Source organism: Solea solea, chromosome 9 (genome assembly GCF_958295425.1).
Source record: "Solea solea chromosome 9, fSolSol10.1, whole genome shotgun sequence".
Lineage (NCBI taxonomy): Eukaryota > Metazoa > Chordata > Actinopteri > Pleuronectiformes > Soleidae > Solea > Solea solea.
Window position 1 is genome coordinate 18,473,553 of NC_081142.1, and position 24,221 is coordinate 18,497,773.

At 41.1% G+C, this 24,221-nt stretch overlaps 1 protein-coding gene across 1 annotated transcript in view; it reads right to left on the reverse strand.

Annotated features, from left to right (window-relative positions):
- The window catches only part of LOC131466180 (glypican-1-like), a 45,032-nt gene that overhangs the window by 9,368 nt on the left and 11,443 nt on the right, over positions 1 to 24,221 (reverse strand). Inside the window, exons 2-4 of the mRNA XM_058639368.1 lie at positions 2,605 to 2,763; positions 491 to 708; positions 135 to 308 (exon numbers count right to left, since the gene is read on the reverse strand). Of these exons, the coding sequence (XP_058495351.1) occupies positions 135 to 308; positions 491 to 708; positions 2,605 to 2,763 (551 nt within the window). The remainder of the gene's footprint in view (positions 1 to 134; positions 309 to 490; positions 709 to 2,604; positions 2,764 to 24,221) is intronic.

Genomic DNA, 24,221 nt, shown 5'->3' on the forward strand with positions numbered 1-24,221 from the left:
GAGAGATGATGCTCTCTCTCACTGCAACAGCAACGGTCAATCTCAAACTCTCAGTATCTCTCTCTCTCTCTCTTTCTGGTATATTGCCCTACACACACACACACACACACGCACACACACAAAGACACACTCACCTGCGACACCTTCCTGACCACCTCTCCACTGACGATCAGCCCTTGGACAAATGACCGTGCTGTGACAAAAGCCCGGACCACCTTCACCTTCATGTCGCGCGGGATGTCTCCAAATGGCCGCAGCGTCTCTTGTTGCTTAGCAACGCATTCAAGGTAGTCCTCCGACAGGCTGACCTGACAGGACAGATGCGACAGTGGCAGACATCATTTAGGACCGGTATAAACGATCTTTCCCACATGTCAGTGAGGGTTTGAGGGCAATAAAGGAACGAGAACAGAACAAGAACTAGTTTACAAAATCATCTTTGTGATTTCAACCTTTTGGTGTCTGGGTAATTCTCTACGTCTGTACTCACCTCTGGTGGAGCAGAGGATTTAAAGGAGCGCTCCAGCAGACGGGACCAGAACTCAGACAGGGTCTCGTCCAGGTTTAGGGCGGAGCCTCTGTAGTACTGCCGCAGGTCGTTGTACAGGTCCCCGTACAGACGGGTGTTCTGAGAGTACAGCGGGCCGAGAGGGGACAGCACCTCCTGGAGGGAGCGCTCAGAATTACTGTGCAGCTCAGTGAAATAGGCTGGAGGAGGAGGAGGAGGGAGACAGACAAAGGAAGGAAAGATAGATGGAGAATTTACATTTAAAACACAGTTTTGTGCTCTTCACATAAATGAAGTATGTAACTTGTGAGCAGATGTCAGACTATACGATTAATTGATTACTAAATTAAAATATTTTGGTAATTGATCGATCGTTTTGAGGTTCTTTGATTTTTCAGCTTCATAAATGTGAATATTATTTGATTCCTTGATTCTCCATGTAAGAAATAAATCGTTAAAACGGAATCACCACAAGACATGGATGACTCAGCATTTTATGAAACCAAACAAGTACAATAAATGGGGAAAATAATCAACAGATTAATCATTATCATAGTTTAATGCCTATCAGCTTTACAAAAAAGCGCCCAAAAATACTTTCAGAGGTGAATTCTACTGTTTTAAATAACCCAGTCATTATAGCAGTTTGATGGGATAAGTTTTTCTTGACCCCACGCCCTCCGTGCTGCTGGTGTATACACACATGCGCTCCTTTACTCAGGTCTGATTTTAATGATGATGACAACGTAGCATACAAATATTGTTACACTGTTTCTGTACATTAAAGACCAAATAGATGCAGAAGAGTAACATAAAAAAACATAAAATTAACATATATTACAAACTGCACTTTAGTCGCTAAATGATTAAATGCACAGCAGCTGTATTCAGTGAAACAGCTGTCTGCCACTGCAGTGAATGTCATAAAAAATAAGAGTTTATGAGACTGTTAAAAAAACATTGAGTTGGAACGACCTGCAGAGAGAGAGACAGCAATAATCACGCACATTCATCTCACACAGACATTCCAGCCATTGTTTATATAAAAAAATATTCAGCTTTACTGTATATGTCATTTTGTTTTAGACGCTATCCAATGAAGAGCAATAAATATGTGCTTAAAGAAATACTGTCGCTCCTGCCCAGGTCAACAGAAGATGAGTTACAACACGTCAAACTATCTTATTTATTAAAGGTTTTTTGTTGTTTTCTCTGATGCCACACAGATTCAAAGTGAGAATAAGCGAGTCAGTAAGTGTCCCTGCACTATATTGGTCTTGGCTTTTTTCTCCTTCTTCAAAGGCGGTGGACCCTTGCCAGCCTGTTCTAACCACAAGCAGATGGACGGCCACATTATTGCTGCTGAGGTGGCCTGCTGCCTCCAGACTAATAATACTGTCCTCCTCCTCCTCTGACTCCTCCACCCAAAGCCTCTTGGTTTCTCTTCTTTCTGTATTTTCTGACTGGATTCACAGTTTCCTCTCTGTACTAATGGCACATTTCTCACTCGCTGTATTTGTCCGTCTCCCCCGTTGTTATCAGTGGCACTTCTCACTCGATACGTCCTTTTCCCTTCCTCCCTCCGTCCCTCTCTTTCCTCTGGTGTGCAGTGATCTGCAGACTCGGCTCCTCAATGGGTCAACAGCTCATTAGCTGAACCAGCCACTGCCCCAGGGGGAGACCCCTCTGTCTCTGTGTGTCTCTGTGTGTGTGTGTGTGTTTATACGCAAGTATGTGCGCACCCCTTTGAGATCGGGGGATCGGCTTATCACATTTCATTGTGTCTGGCTGACTCCACTCTCATTATAACACCCAGGCAGGGGTCTCCCTGATGCACAGGACACACACACACACACACACACACACACACATACTCCATCACCACAGAAGCCGCTGTATTGAGTGTTGAGCACAGCCTGCGCTCGTACCAAACACAGACTCACAAATACACAGCATACAAATGTCAGACTCCCCCCCCCTCGGGCTCCCTCTTGAAGCTTTGCTATTGAACACAGCCGGTAATGAGTAAGTCATACACACACATACACACAGAAACAAACCAACAACACATACCTACAAACACAACGTCTACTTACTGTCGAAGCTCCTGTAGAGCGCGTTGAAAGCAGCCTGCAGCGACCTGCCGGCCTCTCGGATCAGTCCCTCCGTCTCTCTGGCGGTCAGACCGGCCAGGCTCTCCTCCATGGCGCTGGTGCAGCAGGTCGGACCCTGAGGACACATCCTCAGATGTTCACCTGGTGGGAAATGGAGCGCATCAATTATCAATATGAGTGTACTTCATTCGACTGGATTTACATGAATGACTAATGAACTCTGGTGAGAATTATAATTGTTTTCATCAGATTGCCTAGGTTGTGCTGAAAAAAAGGATATAAGACACTCTATGTTGCACATTTTTATAGCCTCTGCATATACTGTGTGTTTAAACATAATCATGGAAGAAAGCAGCCAAAATTCTCTGTGTTCTAAGAGTTAACACAGGCCACACGGTTGGTGTAGTGGTTACCAGGTTTGGGACCTGGTTGGAACAAGGGTCTTTCTGCATGTTGTTTGCATGTTCTCCCCGTGTGTGTGGGGGTTTTCTCCGGGTTCTCTGGTTTCCTCCCACAGTCCAAAGACAAGCAGATTTGGGAATTAGGCAAATTGGACATTCTAGATCAGAGGTCCTCCGATTTATTTAATTTGGCCCGCCACATAATATAAACTTATGAGTTATTTCTGTGTGTTATTTTTTATGTGTTGCATCATAAATACATTTGTATTATGAGCTATAAATCCAAACAAACACTTTTATTTTGAAATTCTGTGAACATATCTACCCCCTACTCAACAGTCAAGTGAACAAAAAATTCACTGGACCAGACTCGATGCTAAGTGGCCCCAGGTCATTTGAGTTTGAGAGTCCTGCTCTAGATTGACCGTAGGTCTGAGAGTGGATGGTTGTTGTTGTTGTTGTTGTTGTTTTACAACATTATTATGGTTGTTTATTGAATATGTGGGACCATGTACAATGCCAAGGTGAAAAGGCACCAAAGGTTTATGACGCAATACTTCCATGAATAGACCAGTAGACTGGAGAGTCTGTACAGCGGAGCGATGAAACACAATATTGTCCAATTAGTCATTTCTGTTTTATTGTACGGCTTGTGTTTTTTTTTTTTTTTTAGGAAATTGATTTAAATGAAACATATTATTTTTCAAAATCAGTGTTTAGCTTGCTCGCCTTTGCAGCAAGAAGACCCGGGTTTGTGACGTGGTCAGAAACAAGGGCCTTTGTGCATGTTGTTTGCTTGTTCTGCAGGTGTGAGAGAGGATGGTTGTCCCTGTGATGGACTGGTGACCTGTCCAGGCTGTTCACCGCCTATCTCCGCCTATGTCGGCTGAGATTGGCACAGCAACCTCCCGTGACCTTCATGTAGACGATAAAGCCATAGAAGAAGGATGGATGGACTAATTAACACAAACAGTGTGAATACCAGGCTTAAAAGTCTCTAAGTCGCTAAGTTTCCAAACGTGTGCATGCGTGATTAGGAATCATTCACAGGGAGAAAACGGCTCGGCTTGTTGCGCAGACAATCGGCAGCGATGAATGTGAATGTGTTTGACACCGACTTCTCCGACTACCCCACAACCTGTGCGCTCATCTTTACCACAGAGATGTAAAAATAAAGAGCACCGGATGGAAAATTGCTCGTCTCCGACATGTTTTTCTGCCCTAAAGAGAGGTGAGCAGGTCCATGAGGGAAATTAATGATGAAGATATTTTCCAATTTATTTGCCAGGCAGCCTAGAAATCAGTCTTCAGCTTAAGTCCCTTGACAGTTTGAGATGCCTCGAGATATGTGTGTGTATGTGTGTGTGTGTGTTCACATCTAGGAAGGTTAAGGGTGATTAAATATCCCGCAGCAGTGTCTCTTCCTTCCTTAGCAGGTCCCGAAACAGTGCATGCCAGGGTCTGTGTGGGTGTGAATGTGTGTTAGTGTGTGAGTGTGTGGGTGGGTGGGTGTGGGTTGGGGCAGAATTTGTCCACCATGGTAAGTGGAGCAGAAGAGGAGACGCCGTCTTCATCACCGCTCTATGAATCTTTCATTGGCACTTGCTGGTGCGTGTGTGTGTGTGTCTCTGTGTCTGTCCTTGAATTTGTGGCCTTTTTAGGACCTTTTCTGGCAGAAACACTGACCTTGTCAGGACCAGTAAGACCTCATGGAGACAAAAACCTTGATCCTAATGAGGCTGAACTTCATTTCTGAGCAACTGGTTAGGTTAAAGGCTGAGATTCAAATCGTGGTGAGACAATTATTTCATTTTAAATTATGGATGCTTCCGCTCTTTCACTTAATCTAGAGATGAACTGTGATGCTGTTTAGAGCTGAAACACTGGAAACAATTACTCGATAAATCAGAGAAATAATTGACAGATTAATCGATTATAGATTATTATAAACGTTAGTTGCAGCTCTAATGCTATTGTTGTGGTTCGTTCCATTAATTGTCAGAGACTCACTGTAATTGAAATGTTTGGATGGGAATAACGAAAATTAAAAGCCGCCAATTAAGACACTACACAAGTGACATGTTTTGTACTGAATTTATTTGCTTTCCTACACTTTAATTCTAACATAAAGTCCCATAGAAGCTGAAATATTGTCTTTTCAAACCACAACAATTAACATTACTGATAAGAATGTTATCAGGCCTGCAACAAAGCTGAATAATAAATGTTTATTCTACTTTTTTCCCATTGTATTTTTAAAAAAGAATACAAATGTTTATTGATTTCTTAATGACATAACGAGAAAAGAAAGAAAAACAGCCCCTAACTTTGTGTAGCGTTAAGGACGATCACGCAGCTCCAGGGCTCCACACACTGAAAGCATCACATTATCACAACAGGCATCATCTTGGGTGATGTTCCTGCAGCAAACGTTAGTATTGTGTTGTTGGTTTGCTTACTAACCCAGACGACACAGGGCGTTTACCACACACTCGTATGCTTTACTGCATTCCTGGGTTGCTGGGTAATGGGAACAGCTGGCATCCTGCTATAAAAACCTTAATTTACTTGGGAAAAACAGAAATGAGCACAGTGGCAACGCAGTTACACAAACTTGCAGACATGCAAATTTGCCAGTGGGTAACAAGACAAGAAGACGTTGTGCGTCTTCACTTTCATCTGTGACCCTGAAGCGAGGCGCCGTCTTTGAGAAAGGAAGGTGCCTTGCTCAAGGGTTTGGTGGCGGGAAAAGAAGAGATAAACATTTAGATTCTACAGGTGCATTTGGCTGCTCACGCAGATGTTTACCCTCAAGCTTCAGCATATATTTAGAGAAGTCCACATCCTGCAGGGATGCAATTCATGTGGACCCTCAGTGATTCATCCTCTGCTGCCTCAAGTCTCATAGACATGAGGGGGGAAAAAAAACATGAACACATTCTAGAGGGACAGGCCGTGAGTGAGTGAGTGAGAATTAGTGGGGAATAATGACAGGTTTCCTCATGTTTGCCTATTAATTTATTTGACAGGTTGTCTTCCCTGTGTCTCTATTAGAGGTGAAATATTTTCCATTTTTACCATTCACAACCCTTTAAATTTGTGTGAACAGCTTTCAGCAACTAAAAAGGCTCTGCTTGGAATGAGGTTGTTTATACAAAGTGACAAACTAGGGACTGGGGCACTCAACAGAGACAATGCTCTACATCAACAGTGATTGCTCAACAACCCTTGAAATAATGTGTTTCGAGTAGAGGAAAATAAAAAAGTGGCCCGATAATCGGACTGATTTGTCCTCCTCATCTTCTATGTCTTTTTCTTCTTTGGCGTTTGAGGCAAAACTGTCTTTCTCAGATATATTTAACAAAAAAGCAGGTGAAATTAAAATTAGTGCTGTCAGGCGATTAAAAAACTTGAGAGATTAATTAATTATGATCTGTAATTAAATAATCTAATTAATGTCTTTTTTAATCTCACCTAAACATTGCTGAGAAAAGCCCTCAACTTGATGTATTTTCATTTAAATTCATAATTTCGGCAGATCAAAACATTGATATATAACAAAAAGTGGCTTTATAAAGTCTTTTATTGTTTTAACACACTTGAACAGGTGAAGCTATTTAAATTAAGCTGTTTTCTTTTGTCAAACTCCAAATAATTAGTACAAATAAAATAAAACATCAGGTCCATATAGACCCTTTCATTGTATACAAACATTTTTGTGATGTAAGCTCTCGAAAGGGTTTATAAAGTAGCCTGTCGGTCACAGACTTGTTCTCCTCCAGTTAAGTTTGGCGAAGAGCTTTGCTATGGCTCGCTAACTTGCTAACGTCTTTGCTGCTAACGTTAGCTGTGGCTGCACTGGGTGCTTTGCATTGACGTGCTAGGCTACACTTGAGCTGCTTCGGTGGTAAGCAAACTCCTTCTTACACTTTACCTTTATTAATAGCGCCGTCGGGGCGTTTTTGAAATCGCAAACAGAAACAGTATAGTTAGAGATAAAAAATTAGATTAACACGATTAAAAAAACATAAGGCGCTAAATATGACTGTCATTAATTCATCGCAATTAACGTGATAATTTGACACCCCTAATTAAAATATCTGCCAATTTAAATTCATCCACACCAACATTTTATGAGTTCCACCACATTATTCAGTCATGTTAATCTTTTCATTCCATTCTTTTAATTAAAAAGAAGAATGATGAAAAAAAACATTCCAATCATCATCAAATGAGTTGACACAACGCTAATTTAGTCTATCAGCTCCACACAACTCTCTTTAGATCTCCCACACAACACACAGCAAACCACAGAAGTGAATTTTAGTGCTCAAAAAACCCGGTCGCTCAGCAGTTTGAAGGGTAAATGCTTGTTGCGCAGGTGTCGAGAGCTCTCGTAGCTGTTGTCACGCAATCTCATCACGCAACCCTCGTTACCCAACAACGCCATTTTGGCAGGAAGCCGTTTAGACTTTTAAAATCCATAGACGTGTGCTGCTGCATAATTGGCAGCACGTATACCCGGCAATACGTCAATATGTCAGGCAACTTGTCTTCTCGCCAGCTGTATTAATAAATTGTGAAAGATGAGATGAGATGGTGGAGAGCTGTCGTGCTTTTATTGCAGTTTTTAAGCATTCTTAAGTAGTATGAGGGAAGTTTCCTCAGAAAGTTTCCATCCTATTTTTGCAGAGGCTTTCCCTGCCACTACGTTGGTGAAAACAAACTCATGTCATGTGACTATACTGTATATAATAATTGCATCATCTATAGTTACTCAGGTTTACGTACAAGTATACAACTAAGATTTCATGTGTGGAGACAGGAAGGAGAAGGAAGTCATCTAGACTTATATATAATCTGCTGTATCTCCCATCGAGAATGAATGAAATGATATGAGATGTGATATTGAAGTTGCTTTCTGTCTGCACTGTACCTGGCTGTGTACGAAAGTGAGGCCTTTCTCTGCTCCGGGAGTTGTCCAGCTGTTCCACTGGACTGTGAACGTTGTTTATATTGGGTGAGTATAGAAAGTATTCTCTAAATAATGCACAATTTAAATGCATGGAAATTGCTCTACTGTGTGTAATACATCGCAGTGTCATGGAAATCTGATTCCCCACTCCCTACCACCCAAATAACAACCATACTGGTAACCATATTTAGATCACACAGGTACATATCTTATGCCAAGTACTTCATGTAGTCCTATGCATTGACTTTATGCACTGAGCTTTTATTATTGCAATGCAACCCTGTTCAGTGCAAAAGTAATAGGACAATACTGAGCAAAAAGAAGTGAAACAACTGAAGGAAGTCTATAAAATAAATATAAAAGAGGGATTTTAGAAAGGCCAGACTTATATACAGTATATACAGAATATGATGTGTGAGGAAAAAGCTGCATTAATCTGGTGATATTGCATTAGATCCTTATTTATGACCCTGATATACGATGAAGGCAAGTGGCATTCACAGCTCTAACATCTATTTGTCCTGGATTTGATGGCCCTGTCCCGACAGCGAATGACCAATGTAAACAAATTTAACATTGAAAATAACATAGTCCAAAAAAACAAAACAGATCTCCTTTACAGCAGTTTATACAGTTTATATAAGTCCTTCCGTTGAGTGCTCCTCAGATTGAACCTGTGGTTGAAACACAGCGTCATATTAGAGCTGCTGCACACTCAGTATCTCCTCTGTAAAATCTAATATCTAACTAGCAGCTCAGGTACTCAACCTGAGTCTATAGTGAGTTTGTAAAATATGATTCAAAGATGCAGCCGAGGCAAAACCCAGACATGGATTATCACGGAGTATATTCAGCTCGTTAGGCTGCTACTGAATGCTGATGAGGTGCATTCCTCGATATTGATTATTTGGAAAAGCCTGATGTAAATTTATGGGGGTAAACTCATTTCACAGTGGAATTTTTATGAAAAGGCAATATCAGATGTTCCCACCACCCTAACCTGGAGCTAAGCACTGCATTAGAAAAAGACTGCAGATACTTTTTTTTCTGCCGCCGGGCATTTTGCACTTAATCATTAGCGAAATCCATTTAATATGAAACTTTTTTTTTTTTTTTTGTGTTTCCCCTTTAAATGTATAACAGCTTACATAGAGACCACATCAAGACCATATGGCTTAGCTATTAATTTCCTTTTCCGATCAAAAGCATCTGGCTCTCACTTTCTTCTCTGTGGTGCGCCCTTCCTCTCGCTCTCTATAGCCCCCCCCCCTGCATTCCTTGTGGCAGGCCCAACATACCTGAGCCCGTCTTGACAAGTGGGGAAACCACAGCACGTGTGCCATGCAGGTAAACAGGTAACCTGCTCCACATTGTGGGCCGACAGGAAGCCACCCAGCCTGGCATCAAAGAGCTGCACTAACACCACTCAGAGACAGAAGACGCGGAGGTATGAGGACACTTTTTCTCCCTCCCGTTGTTGCATCTGCAGCTTTGACTAACGGCTTAACTGCAACTCAAACTGTCATCAAACCAAATATTCTGCTTTTGGCAGCACCCAGATTTTAATCAACATCAGGACTTTATTTACAGAGCAATTTATTTAAAATGTCTGAGTGAAGTGATCAGTTTACTCAGTTTTGACACCTACAATTAATTAATTTCTTCCAATGTTATGATGCCATGTTGCTGACTACAATATTTGACACTAGGGATGGGACGATAGCACCTTTTTGGGTCAGATCCCGATACCGCTATCGCAAACTCGAGTATCTACCGATACCGACACAGCCATTTTAGGGCATTTATGAACGTATGAAGCTGTTAACGAACACATTTGTGCCAAGTCATTTCAAAGACATCATTTACCAACTGTGTAAACAAATATTGTTCTACCAGAAAGAAGAAATAAAGAGCCCAAACATGACTCAGCTAAAATGCTTTTCAGACCTGATACTGACACTGACCGATACTGACTCCCATCCCTATTTGACACAGGGATATATGGGTAACTGGTTTGTCTTCTGGTTACAAAATTAGCTTATTATTATATCTACTCTAGTTGAATAAATGTAGGCTATAAACGTCCTGGGAATATTTGTTTTGCCTTAAAAGCTCTTTTATCTCTGCTGCATGACCAGCTTCGTCAACCAGTGACTGGACTTTGTACCGGACATTTGCTCAGGGCAAGAAAAAGTGAGATAAGCGGTTAGCTGTAGCTCACGTGGTGTTAGTCTTCAAGTACATTAAACCACACTGACCAGCACTGATCTTAACTTAACAGTAAGGAAGCCGCCCTGTTTCAATTAAAGTCCGAATCAAACCAAGGTATTTCTACTGAGATCTGGAAAGTGGTTCATGTCACTGGATAAAAACGAATAAAAGGAAATACTTAACATGAAAAGAAAACTGTGTTTATTGACACCACTTATTATGAGTGCAGTGCCACTTTTTCATGAATGGAGAGCTCTACACTGTAGGCTTTGTGTTCTACAACAGAGCTGCTGCATGAGTCAGGGTGGATGTTTGGAGTACGAAATGCAAGACATTTGAGTGCCATGTTCACTTCATAATTCCCATCATTTTTGTCTACAGTTGGTTTTGCAGCCAATAACAGAAACGACAGGATCAACAGCAATTTGGATTTACTTATTATTACAGTATAAAAAAATGGGTTAGGGTGGAAAAAGGTTTGGTTTGTGGACAAAATGTGGACAAAATAAGACATCATTTCCAGGTTTTAAAAACACTTTTTCCTCATGAGGACAGTCACTGAGATAAAGCATTCCACTGGCCCTTAACTCAAGCATAATTCTAACTCTTAAATCCTCAAAAAATCTCTCTTTGAAGTTGGGAAAAGCTGTCAAAATATCTTCACACCCATAGAAAGACACACACACACATACTGTACTCTACACTTAGGTAATAATACCCTCAGGCAGTGGGTTACGATAAAGGTTTTGCACATAGAGGATTATCTGATGTCATTCTAACACACACACACACAGCTTATCTATGATGTCTGAAGCAGGACAAAAACAGCCAGAATTGCAATTACAGCTTTCATAATAATTAAAATACCTGACTGACACGACTTCGCTGACCTTGTTCTACGCGGGTTTTGGTTGCATTTGTTCAATTATGAGTAATTACAGGCACTTTCTGCGTCATGACTGCAGCGCTGTTTCCAATATCTGAGGCATCGGGGCGAGCTAAATGAGACGTGCGAATCCATCCTGACTCACGGCCCCAGTAAGAAGTGCTCCATCATCACACGTGTAACCCCGCACCAACACTGCAGAGCTAATCTCTGTCCCGGAGCTTGGGACGGTACACGCCGACGCTGAGTCAGCACGCTGTAAAGCATAACTTAAGGCTCTCAAATGACTAGTTTCCAGATGTTAAACCATTGCTCAACCCATTTTAGCTGCTGACACAGAAATAAAAAATTGGACTTTGACAAACAGTCCTCCTGTAAGGAGGAGCACCAGTCTAGTCTTAGACTTAAAGGGGATGAAACAATTACCCCCAGAATGTGTATAAAGTTTGTTTACAACCACTTTCTTGATGAGCGAGGACTATTATGGGATGTTGTTGCTGCATTTGAAGATCTCAGCTGCTCCTTTGGTGATTATAGTGTAACTGGGCTGACCACATGATGGCCATTAATAATAATAAAGAAACACAAGTTAAATTTCATGTCTCTCCAGTTACCCATGCATCCAGTTTCTTTCTCTTCTTCTTCTACTATCACTCCTTTTTCCTCTAATAACACAGACTCATCTTCATGACTACAAATGTCGGTGCAACCTTTCCACACTGACTATATACTGTTTTTGTTCATAATTATTTATTTAAGATGTAGGCAAGTCAGCTGCCACCAACATGTAGTCCATCTTTGCTAACAGGGTAGGCTAACAGGACCAAGTGTCACTGGTGGGCACATAACAAAGAAAAGAATGAAGATATTTCTCAACTAGGGGTATAGGGCTAGTATTTTGGAAAAATTGTGCTTCCCCACCTCAGTTTCCCCTGAGTTGAGAAATATTTTCATTATTTTCTGTGTTACGTGCCCACCAGTGACACTTGGTCCTGTTAGCCTACCCTGTTAGCAAAGATGGCGGACACTGTTTACATTCTGGGAATGAGGTCCTGTCCCCCTACGAGTGAGTGAGTCTAAAAGTGCTGCACTTTCAAGCCTTGGACCAAGGCTTGAAAGTGTCACTGGTGGGCACATAACAAAAAAAAAGAATACTAGCCCTATTCTAGTAATACAGAGCTAAATGCAGATCAGTGAAGTGTTAAAATGCACTTTTTTATTAACCCTTAGAACACAGAGTACTTATAGAATTAGATTTATTCCCACAACTATTTTACTATTTTCAATATGTTTTCAGTTAAATTAAAAGGTAACAATAGTAGGAGAGAGAAGCCATTGTGTTTCATCTTTCTTTTCTCCTGTTTTCAATTAGGAGCTTAGGTAAATGTTTTCTTTTTGCAGTTAAGATTAGGTTTGAAAAGACAATTTTTGGTTTGTTATTTTGGCAGTGATCGTCTCCGAAAATTAATAAAACTAATACACTTGTTTGATCAGACTTTAGATTTATTTTTTCTTTGGAAAGACAAAGTGGAAGACATACACACACACACGCTACACTGGTTTCCCTAGGCCAGGGACGTAACAATTACTATGTTAATTTTGTTCCCCATTTCTGTTTGTATACACTCAAAGAGGCTATAAGAATGAATGAAGAATGAAGAATAAAGAATTATTGGAAAAATAAGTCACAGTTCAAGTTTGCTTGACTCGAGACCTGAAGATAAACACACATCCACAGAATGTAAATTTAAGGAGTTTTCTATTATCCCCACGGCAATTTAGCAAGAGTGCACCTGCGGCATTGATCTGTGAATCATAAATGAATTCATTATGAGACAAAACACCTCCCATATTACACAACTACACACATATCTGCATGATTAACAGTTGGATTTCCAACATATTAAAAACAATGCATTTAATGGACTGGATTTATATACAGTACATGGGCATACTCAAACTTTATTAACATCCTTTTAATTATGACTATTTATAACTTAAACTTTGTCTTTTTATTTAGGCCAATTCAATTTTGGTTTGATACTTTACTAAATGTGCACTTTATGGACATGAACATCCATTTAATTGTAACTACTTTAAAAGCATGATTTTCTATCGAGGCCTTTTCATTTTCAGCTCACTATTTATTGAATTTCAGCTTGCACTTTTCCCTGTGCCTGGGTAATTTGTGGCCGTTGGCATCCATTATGCAACATTACTGCCTTTTTTTCTGCTTCTTCCCTTTTCTTTTCAATATATATCTCAATTTAATTTGCGCTATGATAAAAAATGATGAAAAAGTGACCTCAAAATGAAAAATGTAGTCCATCTTCTACTGCTTTATCCTCCACACGAGGGTCATGGGAGGTGCTGGTGCCGATCCCAGCTGACATAGTGCGCCAGTCCATCACAGGGCCACGTAGAAACAAACAGCATTTACTCTCACACTCACACCTACGGTCAATTTAGAATGTCCAGTTTGCCCAAATCTGCATGTTTTTGGACTGTGGGAAATGCAGACCATACAGAGCATTAGCATTTAGTGTAAATGAGTGTTTATATGGGTATTGAGAGAGTCCAGAATCGTTAAAACCACAAACTTGCAGCTCATTAAATGTGCAAATGTTGAACCAGCAACACAATGAAGGTGTTACTGTTTGAAAGTGATCACATAGAGATCCATTTCGGGTTTTACTGAATTAACATTTCTGCAGTTTTTCCTCCTCAGGCTGAGCACCGTCGCTGGTGTTATCATCCATCACTGCCTCATTCCTGTCATCCATCCATCCACCCCCTCCCCCCCCCCCCCCCTCGTGCTGAGATGAAAGTTTCCCATAAGAAGTGACCTCGCTCAGCGTCTCGTCATTATCAATCTGACATTTGACCCTTAAAGCTATGGCGCACAAATACATGACGCATGCAGAGTGAAAATAATACTTGATCATACTTTGATCAGATTACAAATACAATGTACCACAGGTATAATAAAACACACACACACACTTACATGCCCTGAATCTGCCCCAGCTCTGCCATAACACACCACATCAAAGCAGCTTACTGCTGAGCAGTAAAAGTGGCGCAGCGGTTTGAATTTATTCCCTTCAGTCAGACGTTTATTCACCGCTTCCCTTTCTTAATGAGCATCTTACAATAACCCTGTCACTTACTGCCACAAATTACTGCTACCTAAATGAAGGGCTGATGTGTGTGTGTGTGTTTCCACACTTTCCTCACATTTAAGGGCACCTGTGTGTGATTTAATGTTCCACAAGGCCTTCCAACCAAAGTACACTTTTACCTTTTTACTATCCACTGAAAAGCCAGGGAGGGAGGGAGGGAGAGGGAGGGGGAGCCACAGCACAGTAATGATGAAATGGGGGAGAGATGGAGGGATGGGAAGGTGATAAAATGGAAATTAATTAAGAAAGAGAGAGGGGGGATGGCAGAGCAGGAAATCACCAATGGAGAATGCAAAGAGAGAGAGCAGCGAGAGAGAAGGGAGAAAGAGGAGTAAAGGTGTAAATTAAGAAGCTGTCATCTACTCCTAAACGTCTAATAAATCTGCAGCTTTATGTTTTTCACGTTATTTGCGATTTAGTGTCTGTGCTATATTTACAGTTCCTCGCGTAGTGGTTGCATAATTGTGTGGCAGTTCACTGAATATGAGTCTCGCTTGGTACCAAAAAGTGCTTACACAGCCGATTTGATGGTGCTTCATTATCATTTTCCCACGTCAAACAGAGCGTTGCAGCTGTAGTATATACATATATATGTATATATGTATATGTATATATATATATATATATATATATATATATATATATAATATATACATCTTGTAGCGTGCTGCAACATTTGCTGGTTAACTGCAATCGTACGGAATGGAGAGAATATTCTTGTAAATGCAGATGGACTCAAAGTAAAGGTGAAGGGATTAGTCCATTAATTCACTATTATATCAGGGGAGCAATAGTGGCGCAGTGGTAAACATCGTGTACCTGCAGACAGTTGATCAGGGTAAAGAAATGAGGGTTTTTTGCGATTTGTATTTCCAGGTTTGAGTGTCTGTCAGTGGTTGTTTGTCTCTGTATGTCGGAGTCATGATGGACTGTTATGTCTGTGTTTACATGCAGGTTAAAAATCCAATTTCAGACAATAATCCAAGACAATAATTTGGTTTTTTTAATGTCATGTAAACACATTAAGGTAATCTAAAATTGAGGTAGTCTTAGTCAAACCTCTGGCCCGTGGGCCAGAACCAGCCCACCAGAGGGTCCAATCCTGGCCACAGGACGAATTTGTGAAAATTGAATGTCAAATGCTATAGTTTTCAGTTCCAGATTCCTGTGACTAAAAGTTCTGTGCCTTTGTAGATGCACTGAGATCTTGTGTTAATGATAAACTTAGGCATAATATCGTTGAAATTGCACTTGTTTTTCTCAGTTTTGTGAAGGGAAATATTTGGAGTTCTTGTTGTTTATAGGTTATTATGTGATTATTTTACTGGCCCGGCCCACTTCAGTTCAAATATTGTGCTCTATGTGGCCCCTGAAGAAAAATTTGCTTCACACCCCTGTCTTAGTCGGACTAATATACCTGGATAATGCGATTTAAAGTCTGATTACTCCTGAATGTATACACTTCATCAGACTGGAGTTGGACGGGGTGTTCTGTGCATGCACCAAAAATGCCTCCCTGGTTTTTGACCCGGAAGTAGAAGGAGACAACTTATAAACTGTGATGGCGTCTTTCTTCGGACAACACAGCAACCTCATGAGCCATACACGATCTAACATGTATCACAATTGTGTTCAGCAGGTACAAAACATACAGAACCACAGCACCATCTATCTCACCGTCCAATCTCGTCCTTCGCTGATTGTTCTTCTGTGACGTAAAGGTCAACAGGATACACACTAGCTCATAGAGATATACAGCATCACCTGCAGAGGCAGAGGCAGAAGTACACCGACTCTGCAAGTTGTCCGGTTGCCTGTCTAAGTCAGACTAAGGCCTTAGCTCTGCTGGAAACCGTGTTTCAACCTGAGTGTCGACCCTTTTTCTCAACCAGCATCAGCAAGGATCAGCTCCACTCTGACCCTCAAAGGATACAATGTAGAGGAGATGGACAAGATCAGATACTTTAGGAAAGAAAAGTCCGAAAATCTTACTGATACACTCTGCACATAGATGATAAAAATGGACGCAGTCCACAAGCGGAAACACCATGGCGAGTATGCAAAAAAAACTGACATGGCACCAGTCGAATGGTGAATCAGAAGACTAGTCCATTCTCATACAGTCTCCTATAAAATAACAACATCTAGTCACTCTGGATCTCTGTTAACGTTACATAGCTACTGCTTACTCTCAATCCCCCCTAGTCTGCGTCTTCCTTTTATAACAATGACTTTTTTATAAAGTTCATAAACATGAGAAAGTAAAAAAAAAAGGGTGATTGTGAGACAGAAAAACAGAGAGGGGGGAGTAGGGATATAGTGTTTTGAGTAAACCTCTGCTTATTTTATACCATTACCAAACTAAAAATAATCCACTACCCCACAAGTCCAGCCCTGTCTGCTGCCCAATGTGTGTGTGTGTGTGTGTGTGTGTGTGTGTTTGCGTGTGTGTGTGTCCATTTGCATGGCACCAACTTCCCTCTGTAAAGACTATAATTCTATGTCATTTCAGGGAGTAGTTAAAGCCTCTTAAACTAACTACTACTCTTACTCTCCTTCACTCCATCTGTAAGAGAATCCCGATATGTGCCAACAGTGTGTGTCTGTGTGTGTGTGTGTGTGTGTGTGTCTGTGTCTGTGTGTGTGTGCCGTGCTCACGTTTGTGTCAGTATGTGAATAACTCTAATGAGGCCAAAGGTGACATCGTCTCTCTTTGGCTGCTGGATTTAGACCTCGTTTACAGCTGATGAGTTGACCACCTTCAGCACACCGTTGTGTTGCATTGTGACAAATCACGACAGGACTCAAGCAACCTGGGAAAAAATGAAAGTTTCGTCAGGTTCGGACGCGCAAAAATGGAGCGAGAGTCGCTTGGGGAAACTTGTTATTCTCTCTGTGGCGAGGTCAGCACATTCACCGCCACACCGTATCCTAAGAACTGCTAACATTAACAGTAGATTAACTGGCCGGGATAAGCAGGAGATTAGACATCAGCTCCTAATCCAACAGCTCAGTTAACCGTGGTGAAGGTAGGGGAGTGAGTGTAGAGTGTGTGTGTGTGTGTGTTTGTGTCGGACTGAGGGTGGCGGCGTCTCCGTCACAGCTCTTTCTCAGCAGGGGGGGAGACATCAAACCGCTATCGTCACAGGAACATTAGGTCAGAGCCGGAGGTTGGGCATTTCCAGGTCAACTCGTCTGTAATGACATGAATCAACCTCCGCTGACTGATCCTCCACCAAAGAATAGTTCTTAATAATTGACATTTACAAGGGGAAGTTTGCTCATGTTCAAGAAAACTTTCCACACACACATAACACTACTGTAATGCTGGTTTTAAGACGTAACACAGTGGGCTCCATCTTACACGGCACAAAATGCTGCAAAGTGACAGGAGAAGTTGTAATGTCATCAACATTGAAAAGAAACGTTAGTTACAGCCTTAATTATCATATTAGTTTAATTTCTTTAATGTCAATATAAAACATGTTCAATAAATATAGATGTAATGTTTATTGATCGCACAAATGTGTGTAGACTGCACAACAAGCACGGAACAGGTTACTCATATCAAGCCCGTACTGTATATATTCTGGTGACTGTCTATAACGTATACCTTCTATTTTTATCTTTATATAGTCGTGTTGTTAATATCTTTCTATACTGTACTTTGACATAATGTGGAAATGCATTATGTAACTTTATCTTTACTGTCTTTGCTGCTGACTCATCGAGGACTGTCTTCTCCGAAACACACAGTGAGGTTCACTTTGAATGGAATTCTCTCAGCTCTGTGAAATGAGTCAAACACGAAATGAGGGTTTACTGTCAGAAGGTGAATATACGACTCCTACTCATGAGGATGTCTATGTATGAGGGTATAACTGCTTGGAAATAAGAAGAACCATGTCATTTTGAAGCACAAGCTCTTTAGATATCACCGATTCTTACACACTGGATATTTAAAGTGCTTTAAATTTAAAACCACGATTAACTGATTTTCTTCTCAGGAGCAAAAATCAATCTGAACGTATGTGGCAGTTATCACGATAATTAAACAATAATTAAAACATGTTGACTGCTAACGTTTCCATCCATATCACCCAGCTCTATGCTCTCTCTTAAAATGAGGTGTCATTGTTACAGTATCATAAGGCGATTGTGTGTTCTGACATCAGTGGTGCGGTGTTTCTCTGTGCAGGCTAAAATGACTGAGATATTAATGCACCTGCATAGTGTATGCAGCTTTTACACACATGGGGATGATCTGACGGTGATTGTGTGCAAAGAGGAACTGCTTCCCCCTGCACAGAAGTGTTCTCTCCAACTAACCGTCACACAGAATCCTCCCTTTATATTAGTAACTCGATGACATGTAAGGAAACAGGGAGATACAGGATTTTTCATGACATGGTTTCTAGATTATGTGCTTATATAATGTGCCATGTTCAATACAAGAAGACCTCAAATTAACTACACATACCAATATTTTTGCACACCCCCATATCAACACATTGTGTAGTTCCTAATTATAATATTGCTCATGTTTTTATTTGGTATTTCTATATTAGGGCTGAACAATTCATCGAAATTTAATCAAAATCAAATCCCAGGAGGTGCAATATTGTCACAATTAACAATTTGAAATTATATATTGTGTTGACTTATGCACATCATATGCTTCAGACTGAAGAAAACCCTCTTTGTTTCTCTGCACAAATATCACACAGTCATCATTTTAAATATGTTATTCAAATGAAAATGAGAATCAACTATGTCAAAATTATCATTCCCTGTAACATCGCAGTCAGAACGATCTAGAGCTGAAACCATTACTCGACTAATCGATTATTAATCGATGACAAAATGAATCGTCAACAACTTTGATAATCGATTAATCAGTTTGAAGCTTTTTTCATGATTAAAACGAGATTATTGAGTGTTTCAGCTTCTTAAATGTGGTTTCTTTGCTCCGTATAACAAAGAAATCATTAAAACTGAATCCAAGACAAACACTGATCAACAATTTTTTACGTTTTCGGACATATTTATGGACCAAACGATTACTCGTTCAATCGTGAAAATAATCGACACATTCACCAATTATCAAAATAATAGTTGACCTATGCACATCATATGCTTCAGACTGAAGAAAACCCTCTTTGTTTCTCACAGATCTGCACAAATATCACACAGTCATCATTTTAAATATGTTATTCAAATGACAAAAGGGGATTAACTATGTCAAAAATGACCATTTCATCTCATATAGCGATCACAATTTCAGTCAGAATAATCACATTTCACATATTCATTCTTTTATTCAAAATCGTTCAGCCTGAGTACATATTGCACTTTTATATGGGGTATTTTATCTGTTTTTACTTACATTTCATGTATTATATATATAATAACTTCTATTTGTTTGTAATACAACTGTGTGGCCACACAATTTCGTCCGGGATTAATGAAGTATTCTGATTCTGATTAGATTAAAGATTAAATAAAGTACGATGACTATTCTTTTCGGAGTTTCAATGCAACACAAAGTTATTAATCCATACGATACTTGCATCGCTGCTCATATCTCAAATATTTTCAAATGGATTCTGTTCCTCTGGTTAGAAAATCACAGACAATGAGCAGCAACAGACGATTTTCCCCTCCTGAGCAAGCAGTGGTTTGAGCGATTCTTAAACATTTTGTTCACAGGAAATTCATTATTTTGTCTCCCATGGTGTCTCTTCCATGAACTATAAGTACTGTAGTACCAGAAACTCATATGGGTGCCCCAGTGTATTGTCAGGATATGACGCACGCTGTGTCATCAAGATGTTATGAGCCGAGGAGCCGATTTTATGCAGTTCGCCACCTCTATCAAATAAACTCCTCCGTCACTCCCGGAGGCAAACTATCTAATAAAGCAGAAATGCCCGTAAAAATAACAATAAAAATAACATGAAATAGCCTTTGAGACGACACTCAGGAAGTTAAAATGATAAAAGTGCGAGGAAGAGATTTGGCCGCGTGGAGCAAAGTCAGGTTCATAGAAAGACAAACACAGCAGGCAAGTGCATGAAATTCTGATTTTCACAGCGCCATTTCTAATTATAGAGAACCTCGCAAACGTACACAAACACACACACACTCTCTTTCCGCCTGGTGTCGGGTATCAGCGTGAACGTGCGTGTCCTTCTTTCTTCCCCTGAACCTCTTGAATCCAAGCGGTTCCTTTGATTGATTTGACCTTTTGGATACACGGCTACGATATGAAAGCCATCTCCCGTCATGATACATGTCATGTATCACAGGCGATAACCTTGGTCGCTATTGGCAACCGTTCTGTTTGTTTTACCCTGTTGAGTCCTGACATGCATACACCATACATGCAGCAGCCAGCGGCCGCGGATACGCAGTCAGAGCTCAATGAGATCGCTCTACCATAATACTCTCCACTGTGATCCAATCAGTGCTCAGTGTGTGTGTGTGTGACCTCTTATTTAGGACACTGTAGTATAATAATCAGCAATTACATCTGCTATTTAAGACATAAAATGGCTGAGACCCCTGCTGGGGTTTGAGGGAAAACACTTAGAAACTCTGTGATTAGCAGTAATAATGTAATGTCTCCCCTGGTGACTGTACAGTACACTCACCACACGCTCACTTTTACTCAAAAGCCACCTTCACAACAAAGATTTCACAGGCTACACTCAGATTTGGAGCTCTAAAAACTGCCCTTTCATCATCGTCTTCAGTCTTGTCTGAGGTGGAAAACTCACAACGTCTAATCTGTGGAGCTCAAGACTTCGAGCAAAGTCATCGTCACCTGAGAGCCTGCAGCTCACCTGCCTGTGTGCCTATGTTAGGGCACTCTCACACCAGGGCTGTTTGGTCCGCTGCAGCGTCTCTTGTGAAAAACCAATTAGGTTTGAACACCATAGTAGAATAAAGCAAACAAAAGGACTGCATACATTTGGTGCTGCGCCATTGATTGTGTTGAACAAGCCGGATGAAGGACATGGATTTCTGTTTTTGGTCCTGGCCGATCAATGAGCCGGGTTTTCCTCTTCCTCACACTTTTTTTTTTGGGCAAAACTGTCCCAAAACGAGCTGCTGTTTTAACTGCGCGACGCTGTAATATTTGTACAAGTCTCCGCTTATTCACTAGACTAATGTTTGCATCTTAACGATCCACGTGCAGGAGTAGCTCTTGTTTACAGACCATAAAAACAGCACTTTATGGCTGTTACCAGTAAGAGCAGAGCAGCAGATCATTAACACCGGAGTTCCCGTCCTTGCATGGAAAGTATTTGTTAAAAGTGTTTAAACATGTTTATCTTTCATGTACTGCGTGAAACAGCAGATGCACTGTTGTTAATTTAACTCCAATCACAGTAAAGCATCGCTGTACATCCCTTAAATTACAAACCGCGGCGCATGATTGTTAATATGCACAGCTATGGATTGATGAGCTGGAGATAAACACGACTTATTCACTCCCGTCTTATTTCACTTATTCATTACTTTAGTCGATGTGCACTGTGCAGGCTCGTAGTTATACATAAGTTGTATTATGTTACTTCAGGGACTCACTTCATTATCTTTCATTATTATACAAAATAAACAATAGAAACGTAATAAAACAATAAACCATGAACAAGAAATATAGAAAATCCAATGTGTTTACTCTCAACTGGAGCGATGTGAGGCCTGCAACTAACAATCATTCGTTATTATCGATTCATCTATCAGTAATTTTGTGTTTTATTCACTGGGTTTCACTTTTACAGCTACAGTGATGAGTCCGAGGGTTTGAATTGTTGTTGAGAAAAAAACACAAGACAACTACTGAAGTCGCTTGGTCATTAATTGTCACAATATCAAACAAAAAGCAGCAGAATGATAAAGTTTTTGCTTTAAAAGCCCTTTAAATGAATCAGGCAGTGGTGGAAATGTAACAGCTGATCAATTCATCGTCTAATTGTGGACTTTGTTGCAGGCTGAAAACGTTGTTTGGTCTCATATTGCTCAGTGATCTGTGACGATGTACGCTGATTAATTTCACTCTCTGCTAATGTGCATTGCAAGGCCCCGCCCCCTCTAACACACACACACACACACAGCGTGTGCAGTAAACCGTCTGCATCAAGAGTGCTGACTCAAAGCAGCCGAGCGACTACCACGTCCACCACATGAGACAAACAACTCATCTTTTCATCTGGAAAGCAGATGGACGACGCTCCGCTTCCAGAGAGGGGGGGGAAGATGAGAGGAGGGAGGAGGAGAAAGTAAAAATAGCGACTGATAACATGAAGGAAACAAACATTGTGGTGTGTGTGGGGGGGGGGGGGGCATGAAAGAAGAGGTGCGACAGCTTGGGCGTGTCATGGGAGGAGAAGAAGTAATGCACAGACACAGGCCTTTGAGAAACACTGCTGGTTTGTGTCGCATTGATTTTTTACAGATTGATGTTAAAGCCTCACATAGTCTTTACTTTTGCTCCTCAGCTCCTGTGTCCTCCTCCTCCTCCTCCTCCTCCTCCTCCTCCCTCTTTACTTTAACACATGAAGTCCACAGTGACCCCGCATTCATCAGTCTCGCTTGATAACATGTTTGGCAGGGATTTAATCTCCGTGTGCCTTCGCCCACAGTCGCTCTGGATAATAACTATGGGGTTGATACTCGGAATGTAAATGGCTGATTTGCAATGCAGTGCATACAGTGAAGCCGCGCCCGGTGACAGGTTTTAATGTTTGTTTTAGCGCTGCTGCAGCTGAAGGCGTACTGGTCGTGTGGACATTGCCATTATTTAGACGTGAAGCAGCTTGTTGGCTCACGCTGGCCGCTACAACACGACGTGCATGTACTGTATATTCCAGTCAGAATTGGCAGCCCGGGAACAGTGATAATGCTAAACAACAGCATATTTGCAGCGCTCCCTCTGAAACAACAACAGATCGAGTTTAAAGGTCACATTTGTGACGGCTGCGGTGAAAAAAAAACCCAGAATTGATTGAGTATTATTGATGTGACACGTGATTGAAAAGTGAAAAGTGAAAAGCATCATTAAAATGCAACAACTGCGAAATGACACACTTTTTTCCATCCAGAGCTTTCGATGTAAAACTGTGTCCACGCTCTGGACCATAAAGTCCACCGCACTGTGATCTACTCCCCCAGCTACTGGACCGGGTTTTCCCATCTTGAGATAATGAACATTTCCCCCCCCCCGTCCTTTAGGATTTAAGCATCCCATCGGACAGGTCGACTGGTTTGTCGATACACTCTCATCCTACTGCCAACTCTCCACCGGTCAGAGACTCACACGCTGTCTTACGTAATGAGAAAATGAGACAACAATAGTCTTTCATGACTAATCATCTCCTCCTGGCACAGGGACAAAAAGGAGGGAGAGTTTTAGAATTCATTTAGCCTAATCCTGAGTAAATCCTGAGATAACGTGCAGATTTTCCTCTCACAATCACTGAATGTTGATTTCTCTCAATACCATGGTAGCCATGGCATAGCGCCCTCTTGTCCCGCACACCACAAAGTCAAAATCATAATCACAACCCCGCCCCCCCCACTCTAAAACATTAATACACCATACTGCTCAATCACTTCTCAAGGGAAATAATCGCACATGCGATCACACCAAGAAAGAACGAGCTGCTCTTTTGTTCTTTTTTCTGCTTTTGTGACAATTATACACAGTAATACTGACTTCACAATGATGCATGCAGATGTGACACCATGAGTGTTGAAGCCAGATGTGTCTCTGCACGGAAGTCTGCGAGGTTCCTTCAAGACTTGTTTAATTCTGCTCCGTTTCCACCAAGCTGTTTGGGTTGGGCTCTGTCACACTAGTGACGGTCATTTACACAGCGCATAGCCGGTCGACGGCCCCGCTCAAAAACTCGCTGTAGGATCAGGAATCTCAAGAA